The 15,071-nt window shown below is 40.7% G+C and overlaps 3 protein-coding genes across 4 annotated transcripts; 1 reads left to right on the top strand and 2 right to left on the bottom strand.

Moving 5' to 3' along the window:
- The first annotated feature begins 189 nt into the window (after positions 1-189).
- On the top strand, positions 190-1,053 carry LOC121786892 (cyclin-dependent kinase G1-like). The gene has a single exon (XM_042185492.1). The coding sequence runs from the start codon at positions 190-192 to the stop codon at positions 1,051-1,053; it is 864 nt and encodes a 287-aa protein (XP_042041426.1).
- Positions 1,054-4,991: 3,938 nt separating this feature from the next.
- LOC121787409 (pentatricopeptide repeat-containing protein At1g05600-like) lies at positions 4,992-7,472 on the bottom strand. Of its 2 annotated transcripts, none has more exons than XM_042186118.1 (2): positions 7,348-7,472; positions 4,992-6,705 (listed from the first exon to the last, which is right to left on the bottom strand). In XM_042186118.1, exon 2 carries the CDS (start codon positions 6,685-6,687, stop codon positions 5,194-5,196), a length of 1,494 nt encoding a protein of 497 aa, XP_042042052.1. In that variant the 5' UTR covers positions 6,688-6,705; positions 7,348-7,472; the 3' UTR covers positions 4,992-5,193. The 2 variants fall into 2 exon arrangements, with proteins under 2 accessions (XP_042042052.1, XP_042042053.1); XM_042186119.1 differs by having other exon boundaries at positions 4,992-6,714; positions 7,348-7,457.
- A 4,743-nt stretch (positions 7,473-12,215) lies between these two features.
- On the bottom strand, positions 12,216-14,525 carry LOC121786072 (UDP-arabinopyranose mutase 1-like). The gene is made up of 4 exons (XM_042184593.1): positions 13,970-14,525; positions 13,063-13,313; positions 12,815-12,983; positions 12,216-12,726 (listed from the first exon to the last, which is right to left on the bottom strand). The coding sequence occupies exons 1-4, from the start codon at positions 14,480-14,482 to the stop codon at positions 12,367-12,369; spliced, it is 1,293 nt and encodes a 430-aa protein (XP_042040527.1). The 5' UTR covers positions 14,483-14,525; the 3' UTR covers positions 12,216-12,366.
- Between the last annotated feature and the right edge of the window lie 546 nt (positions 14,526-15,071).

Below are 15,071 nucleotides of genomic sequence, written 5' to 3'. Positions count from 1 at the left end.
TGATACCATATATACTCTGAGTGAAACTAGAAATTAAAGTCTTTCAACTGATTCCGTATGGAAACTTACCTTATATATAGTGGGATCGGTGTCTTATGCTTATATAAACCCCCAAACCCATCTGAGAAATTCATTAAGTTTAACATTACAAACTCATAATTCTACTCCCAATTAGCATCGTTTGTAAGCATGTCTCTCCTCAACCCCATGCCTCTACATGTTCTGCAATCGAAGAATTCTTCTGATCATCAACCACATGATCATAATCGATACCAAGTTCTTAATGTTGTGAGCCGGGGATCTTACGGGGTGGTTTACCGCGCTTGGGATACGGAGGCCGGCGAAATCGTGGCGATCAAGCACGAGTTGTCGGGTTTGAGCCCATCAACCATTCGAGAAATCAAAATCCTGCAGTCGCTGCCTCGCCACCGTTCGATCGTGGAGTTGAAGAGAGTGACGGTGGAGGAGCGCGGGAAAGTGCTTGTTGTGATGGAGTTTCTGCCCAGCGATCTCAGCAGGCTGATCGCTGCCAGAAAGGTGCCTTTCTTCGCGCCACAACTCAAAATCATGATGTGCCAAATTCTGGATGGGGTCCGCTTTCTGCACGACAACGGCGTGATGCATCGCGATTTGAAACCCGCCAACATTCTCATCAACGAAGGGAATCGCCTCAAGATTTGTGATTTCGGGCTTTCGCGGTGGGAGAACGGGTCGGGGTCGTACACGCCGGGCATGGTGACGCAGTGGTACCGAGCGCCGGAGATTCTGATGGGAGAGACCAACTACAAGAGCGCGGTAGACATGTGGTCGGTGGGGTGCATAATGGCGGAACTGGTGCTGAGGAAGGTGCTTTTCCCGGGTAAATCGGAGATTCAGCAGTTGAGCCTCATACACTTCTCCCTCGGCCACGCAATGCAAGCGATGCTATGTACTTCTCCGCCGCTGCTTAGTGCTACCGGACTTGATCTGCTGCTCAGCCTTCTTGCCTTGGATCCCAACCACAGGATCACTGCCAACGATGCCCTCAAACACCCTTGGTTTCTAGAGTTATGAGCATTACTATCTGCTGCTGTGATGCTCCCTATTGTACTGGATTGGAGAGTAACAAACCCTACAAGGGTTCTTTTTTTCGTTCCAATTCGATGTTTGTAATACTTAGGGTATCAAGCAACAAATCAAAGTAATCTTGAGTTATATGAATATCTTTGAAATTATTTTACTTGTGTAGGATTCTATGTCGAAGGCCTTTAGGGTATCTACGACGTTGTCACTAAACCGTCCCTTAACCGTCTCTTAAATTACTATTCGCGGGCCCCACTGTATTTTTTTACTCCATCCCTTAACTAAGGGACGGAACCTCCATCCCTCCATCCCTTAACCTGCAACCCCCCATCCCTTAATCGTCCTTTAACTCTCCCTTAAATTACTATTCATTCAATTTCATTTTTATTTCCAACCAAATTTAATTAAAAAATAAAATAAAATTACAACATAAAATAAAAATACAACTTAAAATTCAAAAAAATAAAAAAGACATAATTAAAATCCTAAAAAAATAAAAATGACATAATTTAAAATACAATTTTATAGAAAATAAAAAAAAACTACTTTACCGGCGAATCATCCCCTGAAGGCGGTGGCGGTGCACTGAAGCTGTGAGGAGGCGGAATGCCAAGTTGTGCTGCCATAAACGTAATTCCGTTAAGCCAGGCTTGATATTGGGCAGGCGTCATGCGGTAAGTGTCTGTCATTGTGGCGGTCATGTACATGGCCATAAGGGAGTTGGGGGGTCCCCCCGAGCCGGAGCCCGAGCCCAAGCCCGCCTGGCTTGATTCGGCTCGGCCCCTCCTCCCTCTAGCCGCCTTCGCCGCATTTCTCCCTTGCGGCCGACGGCGCCCACGGGAGGAACCCCCGACATCGTCTGTCGGGGTCTCAACCTCCTGCGAGGCAAACTCTTGTGGCCCGCTGCCCGAACCGCCCTCACCAAACAAGTATTAGTCACTCGGCGTGTGCTTCGTGCGCTTCGAGGTTGAGTCCGTGCTGGACCGCACACCGTCGGCCCACCTTTCCTCGTCCTTGACGACCTCCCAAACATCGACATATTTGAATTGTTTGCCGGTGTCGTCGTAGTAGACCCGCAAATCCGACCTCAGAATGTCGGCTCCCGTGGCTCCGCTTTGGTAATGAGCCGCTTCATTCTTGTGAATGGCGCAGAATCGTTTGACCTCTCTGTCGACTCGGTCAAAGTGAGCGCGGAGCATCTTATATATGCGGCGGCGGGACCCCTTCGGCTTAATCTGGTGGTAGGCCTCGGTGACCTTTTCCCATAAGCACTTCTGGGGTTGTTGATTCCCGACAATGGGATCGTACGAGACGCTGATCCAGGCATTGTACACCGTCAGCGTTTCTTTGGGGCCGTACGGATGCAGGCCTAGATCTTCTTCCTCCGCCTCCGCCCTGAAGCTTCCACCTCCTCGGCCTTCTTCCGGAGTGGGTTCAACGGAATAATCTTCCCGAATCTGGGATAATCCCTGCGAATACCGCGGGGCGGAGGGACGAGCGTATGCATCCACGTCAAAATTGGGTGGTTGGTACCCCCCGGCGTCGACGAACCCTGGGTGGCCGGCGTCGACGAACCGGAACCACCCAATGTGTTGTACATGCTCCCCCACCCGCCGAACGCGTTGAGATCCCACCCGCTGGAGCCGCCACCGTCGGAGTTTCTGTCGCCGGACATTTTGTGATGAGATGTTAGATGAAAATTGGAGAGGAAACGGAGATGATTTGGGAAGAATAGATGTGTAGTTGTGTGTGAAATGAGGATGAATTAAGAGTATTTATAGAGTAAAAAAATAAAAATAAAATAAAATAAATGGAAAACGGCTATAAACGGTAATATTACCATTTTTAATTTTTTTTTAATTTAATTTGAAATTTAAAAAAAATATTTATTGCATCAGCGTGACGATGCCCACTCGCGGGCAGGCGAGTGGGCGTCACGCATGGCGAGACGTCTCGCCACTCGTCACGCTGTGACGGAACGCGGAACGGGCTGGGGACGAGACGGGGCGCTGCAATGCATCACGCCGCCGTCCCGTCCCTCCGTGACGGAATACGGGCCACCTGCGTGACGCGTTGCGGGTGGCTTTAGTGAAATGTTACATTGAAATTTAAACTAATTGCATCATGAACTGAGTGATAATTAAGTTGTGTGTTATGGGATTCCATTGCATTTTTTACAAAGGTTTTTGGATGATGAACTCCAAAATTTTAATTAATCAATATTAGTAATGAACTATTTTAATAAATGGCGAATCAGCACAGATTGGTGAAGTTTAGTAAATTAATCATAAGGAAGTGAAAGTAGTTAATACGCTACAATCACAAAGTAGCTAATTAATTAAAACATATACTCCCTCCGTTCCATAGTAATAGAGTCATTTTGCCATTTTAGTACGTTTCATAGTAATAGAGTCATTTCACTTTTTAGTAAAAGTGAACTGCATAAAAGGGCCCTAACTTTTCGCTGTGTAACATCAGAGACCCCTAACATTTAAAAATCCCACCACAGGGATCTAACAAATTATACAATCACAAACCTTGCATATTTTGCCATTTTCCGGACGAAAATGCCCAAATGGGCCGAAGGGCAGTTTAGTCTCTTTACTTACCATTTCCGACACTCTATGTTGTCTGCTGTGTGCGCTGTCATTCTATTCTGTCAATGGGGTATCTTTTCTTCCCATGCACATTCTCTCTCTGACTTTTATTAGATTGATGACTTTTCTTCAAATAAAAGTTTGTTTGATAGTAGTATAATATATTCTCTCTCCCAAATTGTCAATATAAGTGATAACTTTTAAGAAATTGGGGATTGTAATATAATTCCACCCACCAATCTTAACCTAATCATTATATTAATCAGAGTTAGGCAATAAAAAGTCACTTTTAACATCATTAATCAGAGACGGCGTCGTTCAGGAATTCCTCGTCGGAAGGGGATTCTATCTCCACCATTGACCAGTTGTTGTCTCCATCTTCACCACCACCGGTGTGCCTATGTGGGATTCCTTCCCCCACCACGGCGCCATTGCTACCGAATTGGATTTCTGCTGTGGAGCAATGTGGAACAAAATTGAATCTTGTGAGTGGGTTTTGAGCTACAATGCGACTCAGTTAAAAAGAGAGATTGAGATGTAAAAATTAGTGCTAATCCATGGGGGAATTTGAATGGAGGTTATAAGGAAACAGAAATGCTGCTGCTGAACATCAATAATTAATTATTTAAAAAATTAAATTTTGAGATTGAAGAAGTAGGAGAAGGTTGTTGCAGTGAGGAACAGTACAAAATAAAGGGGCTCTACATTCATTTACAGCTTGCAACACATATTCAAATTTAGAGAGAGAGGGAATGTGACACTAAGGAAAAAGGTATGAAGAGAATGTGACAGTAAGAAAAAAAGGTATGAAAAGAATGTGACAGTAAGGAAAAAGGTATTAGCCGTTGCTACCAAATAAACTAATTGATGTTCCTGTCACATCATCCACAGTACATGCAGCAGCTACTGCAGTGCGGCCATACAAAAGGGTGATTTTGCCCTTCCAAGCCCTGAGGGTGTTATGGTCCGAAAAAACACGATTTGTGATTGTATATTTTGTTAGATCCCTATGGTGGGATTTTTAAATGTTAGGGGCCTCTGCTGTTACAGCGCGAAAAGTTAGGGCCCTTTTGTGCAGTTCACTCTTTTAGTAAAAGCCAACACATTTTTCCACACATACTTTACTCTCTATTACTTTTTTCTCTCTTCATCTTTCTACCTTTTTCATTTTCCACTTTATTCTCCCTTCACCTAACACAATTTTTCTTAATTTCCGTACCAAAAAAAACGCTTCCATTACTATTGAACGGAGGGAGTACTACACATTGACAATAATGGTAAATGCGTCTTTTCACATCCTATTTATGACACAACCTTGAGGATTATCTTGCATAATATAAACTTTAATCTTTTCTCAATCTTAACTTCATCTCATGTTTCGTTTCACGAGTTACAAACACCATTTAACAATAACACAATGGTTGAATGAAGCAACCAAATCTAGCCCACTTTTCATTTCTCAGCTGCAACAATATCTTTATTGGTGTGTGGATAGTATAGTAATTTCATATAACAGAACTAAAACAAGCAATTTCTATAAGTGATCTAGTTTTATAGACAATTGATCACTGTGGTGGCTCTCACAACAAACAGTAGATACTAAGGAATGCCATACAGATATTTGAGGAATTTTAGCTTGGCTAATCATCTCCTCCAGCAACATTACAGCTCTGTATGTCTTCCCCATCAAGCAAAGGCCCTTGATGATCTTATTGTACGTTTCTTCCTCAGGCCAGTGCACATTGATCAACATCTTCTCCAACATCTCACTAGCTTCGACGTATTTTCCATCACAGCACAATCCATCAACAAGGTAGGAGTAGGTCTCTTTATTAGGAACACAGCCAATCTGTCTAGACATCTTCTCCAAGTACCTCATAGCTCGGGTTGATTCTCTCGTGTTGCAGAGTCCTCTTATCACCATGTTGTGTAACCGCAGGGTTGGAACGCAATTGTTCTCAATCATTTCCTTGTTAGCCACATGCATTGCTTCATCCACCTTGCCTGCTTCCAATAGTGCCGCTATCTTGGATTCATACATTGGCAAAGATGGTTTGAAGCCTTTTGTCTGCATTTCCTCAAGCACTTTATCGGCTTCAGCAAATTTTCCTTCTGAATAGAGGTCGATAGCCATTGTATTGTGACCATCTGAGCTTAGAACTCCACCTCTAATCAGAGTTTCATTGATCAAAGTTTTGACATCATCTCTATACCGGAACTCGCTTAAATCAAGCTGCTTCATGTACCTTTTTGGAGCCCGAAGGCCTTTCAGCAAGACCTTCTCAAGTACTTCCACAGCCTCTCCAGCGTGTCCATTGTCACATAGAGACTCCAATAGCATTCTGTATACAGACACATCAGAACCACAACCCTTCTGAGAAACCCTCCAAAACATAGAATACAACAAATGAGTTGCCTCAACAAATCTTCTGTCTTCACACAAACCCTTCATCAAGATCCGATATGTATCCCTATCGGGATAGCACCACTGATGGCCCATTTCTTGGAAAACATGCAGTGCAAGATCTGAACGGTGCATCTGACAAAGAGAAGTCATCAACAATTTCAAGGGACGGGCTCGAGACTTGATCTCCCAACCATGACAATTCTCCACAAAAAACTGATAACATGTTTCTAGCTTGGATTCCTTCACCATTATCTCCAACAGAGTATTAAAAGACTCTGTATATATCACACAGTTAAATTCAGAAAGACTATTGAACAGAGAAAAAGCTTCATCAAACAAACCAGCACTAGCATAAGTTCTGATTATGTCAGCAAAGAGCGAATCTTGGCATTCACAAGAGTCCTTTTTCATCTGATTAACGATTTCTTTCATCTCAGTCAATCTCCCTGAGCCTCCAAGCATTCTGATCATGGTAGCATATACGGGACCATTATGGCGGTAACTTGGATACCTAGTCTTAGCTTCATTGAAAATATCCAAAGCCTTTAATGGGTTTTTCTGGCTACGTATTAGCTGTGAGAGATAAGTTGGTGTCAAAAACCTTGGCCATCTCACACTCATGGTATTAAACACCTCAACCTGTTTTCACTTGCACAGAAAAATAGGAAAAAAACAAACTCTATTAACAGTATATGTCAAGAAGATGCATAAAATAAGTACAGCACAGAATCTAGGTAAAATGATTGGCAAGTGCAACGAGATATATTTTGACTGTGGTTCTCTAAAACTGCCTTGGCCAAATCTAAAGAGGGAAAAAAGAAGAAATTCTATTACTTCATCAACACAGACCTAAGTAGGCTAGATTAAAGTTATTTGTTCTGAGATGGAATCACTTGAATTTACAGAGTTGCAATTTAAAAACAAAATATGGAAATCAATATCCTAGCTATTGATATAAACGATAACAGTCACAATGAACTGATAAATTTAAAACTTGGTGAACCGCCAATTCTTCGAAACCAAAATCTGGAAATCACTCTGATTCTAAGGTGCAGAATTTTTTGTAGTCACAGCTCAGAAATAAGACATTTCAAATTCCTAAAAATTTTGAATCGAATTCTTACTTTGCAACTACAGAAATATTAAAATTAAAAAATGTATAGCCCCTTCGGGATAGCAGGGAAAATTTATGCAATATCATCAGAAGCAAAAATAAAGTGAGGCATTTGTTTAGATAATCCGCCAGCAGAAATTGAAATTCAAAAGTCATTCAGCTTGTACCGGAATCAGAGTGTGAGAGAAGGTTGAGACCAGCGTCGAGGCGGAGAAATCTGTGTCGGTCTGAGCTCGTGCAGCTCGAAGACTGAGCTTCCCGCACGGTGCGATGAGGAAGAAAGGTAAATTTGTGTTTGGGCTTTAAAATAAAATTGAGGATTTAAGGTTTTGGGCTTATCTAAGTAGTACTAATATACTTGGGCTACCATTTTATACTCGTATTTATATTGAATCAAAAGTTTTGATGTTGTTGATTAGACGAAAGTTTAGCTGAAGCCCATGTAATGAATATATCTTATTTTTAGTTTTCATTCTTTTTAATTTCTAATAAAACAATGAATGATCTGATAATATTAATTTTAGTAGTACTTTTAAAAATCTGAACCAATGCACTTAGCGATTTACAGTTAAATTAACCGAGAACCATTCAATGCGTCTGGAATGTGATACTATAAAAATTATGTCACCGGACCTTAACAATAATCCTTCTAATTAACATGAATTTATTGCATTATTAATAGGGATATTAGGTTTTACAGTCCCAATCCAAATAATACTATTGGGAGGACATTCCATGTATTAAGAGACTACTAATAGTAGAGACCACATGTAGTTTTATTTATAATTTAATTTATTAATGTTTGTTATTACAAATAATATGTATAATTAGAACTGTTCTAATGAAAAATATACTACTAGAGGGAATGGATATTGGAAATGACAGTAGAATGGAGAAAGAGTAGATACTAGTTTCATGCTTTCACTTTACAATCTACCACTGATGCGAGTGTTGAAGAATTGATGCTTATGCCTTCTTTACTTTCTTCTTGTCTCAAGAGTAGACGTCACCACGGTTCGGAACCGCCAGTTCCAGTTCAAGAAAATCTTGAACCTAAACCAGCCCGTCCTAGGTTCGACAGTTCCGGTTCCTGAACCATGAACCGGCGGTTCATCTCAACCGCCGGAATCGCCGGTTCCGGGGCGGTTCGGCAGTTCATGGAATTTTTTTTTGTTAACATTGTAATTCAAGTAAAAAATATAAATATACTTGCATAAATAAAATTAGAATAATGCGATGTACAAATGCAATTTTATTGATACAAATTACAACTTTAAAATTACAAATTACAACTTCAAATTTACAAATTACAACTTGAAATTTACAAATTACAACTTCAAATTTACAAATTACAACTTAAAAATTATAAATTACAAAGATTTAAAGTCTTGATTGCAATTTACAAATTACATATTCGAAACAAATGGGAGAAAAAAAAAATAAAAGAAAAGGACTTGAGCTCAACTTCAATTTAAAATTTAAGTTGAGATGCCTACGTATCCTCAATGCTCAATTGCATTTTGGAATCAAAGTCCACGTAGTTCTCTTACTTTGCTTACCTATTTGGCTTGATCGGAGGAATTTGCCTACTCTTCTTCGTCGGGGAAGTAGTCTTGGTCGGGTTGTACTACTTGATTGTCCAAATCCGGTTCTTGGTCTCTAATTTCGGCGGAGCACCAATCATCAAGAAACATGGTGGCTTCCATGTTTTGTCCGGTGAGTCTACTTCTTCTGTCGTCCAAGACGTTGCCTCCAACACTAAAGGCGGACTCGACGGCGACATTGGCAGACGGAACCGAAAAGATCTCCTTGGCCATTGATGCAAGGATGGGAAAATCTTTCTCATGTGATCCCCACCAATCTAGGACGTCGATTTGTTGGGGAACAGGACCTCCTTCTTCATCATTGAAGGAAAAGTGTGAGTCAAAATATAAATCTAACTCACTTGCCGAATTTGCCGTCATTCCTTCGCTGTTGTAGCCGTATAGGTCCGCCAATTGAGATTGGGCGTCGGGGTCATCAACTTGGAAAAAGCCAAAGTTATGTGTTGGACGGGGGGTCTAGGTCTCACTTGGTGGGTACTGTTTTACTTGCCTTCGTAATCGTGAAAGAGAGCCATCAAGTCGAACTCAAAACTTCTTTATAGGGTTGGGAGGTGGGGAAGGTTTATTTGGAATGTTTGGGCTAGGTTTATGTAGTTGTCGTCGTCCTCGTCATTCGATTGCAAAGCTCGGAGTGGTTCAAGATCAATATAAGCCAAATTGTTGTAATAAAATTCTAAAATTTTTAAAGTACCAACTAGTCTCCATTTTGGATCCAAAACTTTTGCAAGCAAAAAAACCGTTGGGATCTCATTGAAATACTTAAGCCATTTTTCAACCATATAATATAAAACACACATTAATTCAGGATTATTTGCGGAATTTTTCATTGCAGTTTTAAAACCAAGTGATATATACATGCAATGTTCTAAAACACGAACGGATGTACAATAATATACACCAGATAACTCAACGGTGGCATTTCTAAAACCTTTGAATAATTTAAATAAACTCATACTTTGATCCCAACAATAAGAGGTTAGATATAAATCATCTACAAGGAAAGTTCTATAAAAATCAACCAAATATTCTATATGATCTAATGTAGAATACAACATATCATATGTAGAGTTCCATCTAGTAGGCACATCTAAAGTAAAAGTTGTGTACCTTATTTTCTTCGAATGTCAATACTTCTTCCACGCCTTGCCAATATGAGGCTTCCAGTGGATCAAGGATACAGCTGTTGTAATAGGTTGAATATGTCTTTGCCATAAAGACAAAGCATCTTGTACACATAAATTTAAAATATGACATATACATCGTTGGTGAAAATACTTACCACTAATCACCGGGGAGCAAACCGCAATTAATTCGGGTATACTTGCAGTGTTAGCGGTTGCGTTATCAAAACCAACCGAAAATATTTTGTTGCATAAATCATAATCATTCAAAACTTGAATAATTAAATATGCAATTGCTTGTGCGGTGTGTGGTGAAGGAAATTGTCTAAAACCAATTAAACGTTTATTTAAACTCCAACTATTATCTATAAAATGACATGAAATTCCCATGTAAGAATTTCTCTGGAAAGAATCCGTCCACACATCAGAGCAAATATTAACTTTGTGTCCCAAGTTAGATAAAAATTTTCCTACTTCTCTTTTTTTATCAAAAAACTGCCGGTTGTTAGATCTTTGAGCAATTGAGGGGGGAATTATTTTTGTAGCAACATTAAATGCGGTTTGCATAGTAACTTCATATTTTTTGTCATTAAAAAAATTAAACGACAAATGCTTCATTGCCGCCCATCTTACCATAGCATCGGTAACATTTTTTTGATCATATTTAAATAGAGGCGTACTTGTTTGAGACAATGAGCCGGCCGGGAAGTTTATTTGGCTTTGGGACTTAGTATGCCCATATTCCACGGGATGTTTTACCTTCAAATGGCGATGGAGAGTACCATATCCCCCACCGGTTCCAAATGGATAGACTTTCTCGCAATAGTTACAATATGCTTTGAACTCACTTGTCTCGACGGTAGTGGTCGGATCATTAGGATTTGGAATTACCACCGGGACCTTCTTGTAATATTTGGTGAAAATATCGGATTTCAACTTTGGAGGCATCTTCTTCTTTTGTCGTCCTGAAGGAGGAGGAGCATCGGCCTCCTCATCATTTTCGCCAACTTGGCCGGCGCTAGAAGGGGGGAATTGATGCGATCCATCATCGCCTTCGTCCGATGATAGATTCACATCGTATTCGAAATGCGAAGCCGAATGTGAATGCCCCCCTTGTTGGTCGTCGGCGAGGGCAAGTAACAAGGCCGCATTTCGATATTCTTCCTCCTACGAAAATTATACAATTAAGTAAAAATACTAACACAAAAATAAAACACATAGACACATAGATGTTAAAAAATGAAATTATGAATTTAATAAAAATGAATTAACAAAAATCAAAAACACATTAGAACTTACTTGCGCTGGAAGAGCGGCTCGCCTTCCCACCTCCTCCGCAACTTGTGCTCTAGTAGGGCACGTCGACGACGAGTATCACTTTGATCTTGGGCAATTCCCTTGCCCAGATCACCACCACGGCGAGATGAAGACATGATATTTATGGAAATTGAAAGTGGAGAATAGAGAGTAGTGTGATTGTGTGAATATGATAACGTGAACAACGTGAGTAAATTATGAACGCAAATAACGTAAACAACTTGAGCAATTAGAGAGAATGAGGATGGAGAATAGATAAATTGAGATTGAGGAGAGAAAGACTTGTTAACACAAGAATGAGGTGAGTAGAAATGAAGAGGAGATGGGTATTTATAGGGATTAAATAAAAAAAATCAAAAATTCAAAATTTTGAAAATCCGGCGGAACCGCCGGTTTACAGCAAAAACCGCCGGTTTTTCGGCCGAAACCACCGGTTTCATCAACGGTTTCTGACGAAAACCGGCGGTTCCTGACCTGGTTTCTGAAAAGACTAGAGGTAGGTCGGAAATAGGTCTGAAAATTTGTCGGGAACCGCCGGCCGAAGAAACAGCTGATTACGGTTCGCATGAAATTGAAACCTGAACCGGCCCGGTGGAACCGGCGGTTCTGGTCACGGTTCGAACCGTCGCCGACGATTCTGGTTCCGGTTTAGAACCGCCGGTGATGGTTCCGGGCCGATTCGGCCAGTTCAGTTCGGTTTGGGGACCACTACTCAAGAGTATGATTTGAGTAAAACGATTCTTGAATTGCTTTGGCTGGATCAACAGTTTCACATGGATTCTTTATCGGAGTAAGTTAAAATTATAGTATCACATTTAAGAACTACATTTATGTACACCTTTTTTAACGACTTGTGGACTTTATTAGTATTTTATTCGGATATTTTAACTTGACCTTACAAAAGTTGCAATTTGATGGAAAAAGCAATGACTTGAGAACTAGTTTAACAAGGACCTGACAGAGCTGATATACTCATCATAATGAGTCGAAATATTAAAAAAAAAGACATACTTATGTATTATTAAATCGTATTCCGTCTAATAGATAAACGTAAACAAACATAGCAAGTAAAATGACTCGAAGCAGTAAAAATGTGGAGTGAAAATAATTTAAAATGCATCTCTATTAGAAGTAGTCAACCTCTCTACTTCTTGGATGAAGAAGAAGCATCCTTCTTGGTAGCATCAGCAACAGGAGCAACCGCAGCAGAGTTGAGCTCGTCCCACACCTCAATCCAGGTTACCATAGCATCAGCCAGCTTCTGGAAGTAGGGATCGATAGGGCCGAGCTTCTCTTTCACCATCTTCGACAGCTCAATGTAACATTTCTGCACGGTCGTGCATTCCTTGGGGAGAACAGCAGATTGGAAGAAGGGGATGATGTCCTCTTGCCAGTAGATTCCTTTGTATTCCTTCTTCAGATTCACAAATGGATTGCTAGCCTTGCTGTGCCAGATATATGGCAGCCCCGTCTTCACCCCCAAGCCCAAATGGTCAGTGATCACCTGCAAATATGTCCACACATTCCACATTTAGCTCAGCTATTCAAGGTATAACTTTTACTGGTTCAACAGTGTACTCGTAAACAAACACCTTAGTGCACCAGCCAGCCCACATGTCGTCGTATCTCCCGATTGGCTGGCCATCGCCCATGAGACCAAAATACATGGCAGCGCCAATGAGCTCCCTGTCGAAGGCAAGGTTCATTCCGCACATTGGGAACAGGGTTCCCTTAGGAATTGTCAGGACAGCATCGACATACCTGCAAAGGAAAACAGACAATAATGAGAATGACTCAAAGACGCGATTTTTATCAAGAAAAATGTGAACCACCATCGAACCTAGTGTTGCGCTCTCGCGGTTTGACAAGCTGGGTTGGGGCATCATAGTCGGGGATGTTGAGCCAGAGTCCATGGGAGACGGCAGTTGGCGCACCTTCCCTCAGGCTGAAGGGGTAGCCGCGGACGAAGTCAGCACCTTCTCTGTAGGGGTCGTACAATGTGTTGAAGAAGAATGGTGTTGCTGGAGTTAGCAGATTATGTATGTGTTGGGCCAATGCATTGATATCTTGACCACTTGGATCTTTGGCCACCTAAATAATAACCCCATTCCAATTCAAAAATACTAGTACATTTTACTTAAATACGTAGATAGATACATTTATTTGGAGTATTTCCTCTTTTCAACTAAACAAATAGATTGGTTTCTTGGTTAATCTTCTTAACACTACATCAAATGAATAGCAAATGGGGCAATGAAGCAAACTATAATGTTGATCATGAATCATAGAAGTTTAACTCTAACCGTCAAGTTCACATGCTAAGATAAGAAATACTATAGAAAAACATACATATAAAACAACTTTTATTTCAAAAAAAAACAAGTGTAACAATTTTCAAATATCACATGGCAAATCGGGATTATTAGTAGTATAAGTTAAATAATGGATTTTTAAAACAAGAAAATCATAGCAGCGACTAAAAAGTAAAAACAAAATCTCTTGTGGGCCAAAAAAACACAAAATGTGAAATTGAAAAAAACAAACACAAACCCCACAAACACTTTTCTCGCAATCAATAAAGATTTTCTTCTTCGCATATTCTCATTGACCGTTGACTTCCCCAATCCCCAAACCGAAGAAGACTAGCACAGTAAAACAACTCAGATCCAAATCCAAAACTCGATCAACACAACGGGAATATATAAAAAAAAAATTGGAATCGAATAGAGAGAGAGGGAGAGACTCACGAAGCAATCGTCGTCAATGGTGAAGATGTACTTTTTCTTGGAGACGAGGAATCCGAAGCAGCGGCAGGCGGAGTCCTTGAAGGAGATGCAGGAGGCCTTGGGGCCGAGGATGCGGTTGATGTCGTTGCGGTTGTAGAGGTCGTAGTCGAAGCCCTCCGGCACGTGGATGGTCTTGGAGGGGTCTCCGTCCTGGACGATGATGAGATGGTACTGCTCGAAGAAGGGCCTCCACATCTCCAGGAAGTCCAGGTTTCGGATCGTCGGGATCACGATGTCCAGCTCATCTTTCAGCGGCGCCACCACCTTGCTCGCTGGCTTCGACGACATATTCGTTGAGGAAATGTAGATCTTGAGAGGAAGGGAGTGTGGTGGTGGTGGTGGAGATGTGGGGAGGCGGTGTGTGGGTATTTGTAGGGGAGAGAGAGAGAGAGAGAGAGATGAGAGAGCGTGGGATTGGTGTGATGTGTTTAAGAAACAAGTTACCTTGTGCGTGAATGGGGATTGTCTTACCATGTGAGATGCATCCACCTTTTATGCCTAATTCTCTACCTTTTTTCCATACTGTTACAATTCAACACTGAAATTAGACTTTACACTCTGTTTTTACTTAAATCGTTTTTACATATGTGATTTTTTCATACAAAGAATAAATTGATAAAAAAAAAGAAGGTGGTGTTTAAAAGATGCTATAATAATATTTGGTGTTATGCAACTGTCGTGGCATCGTGTGAATATCTTGCTAACACAACTGTGAAACTGAAATATGGTGGACCGTTGACATTATGATTAATTATTTGGTGTGGTAGTAGTGCTATTTTAGAAGATTTTTCGTGCGTCTAAATATTCACCTACTCAATGTAATCATTATTTTCTTTTTGGAAGGACCTAATCATTATTTATTGGCGCATAGCTTATTGCCCTTTCTTATTTTCTCGCCCTTTCCTTTTCTTGTTGAACGTTTAGAGATGATATAAATATATTCTCTCTAGTCGAAGTTAATGTCCTCGACAACTAAAAAATTGTCTTCAATGTTTGCGTGGCTAAATTCCAATTCCAATTCCAATTATTAATGTTCTATAATGTGAGAAGTCGGGTTAAAGAA

Source organism: Salvia splendens, chromosome 22, assembly GCF_004379255.2.
Source record: "Salvia splendens isolate huo1 chromosome 22, SspV2, whole genome shotgun sequence".
In the NCBI taxonomy this organism is placed as follows: domain Eukaryota; kingdom Viridiplantae; phylum Streptophyta; class Magnoliopsida; order Lamiales; family Lamiaceae; genus Salvia; species Salvia splendens.
This window is presented reverse-complemented; position numbering and strand designations above follow the sequence as displayed.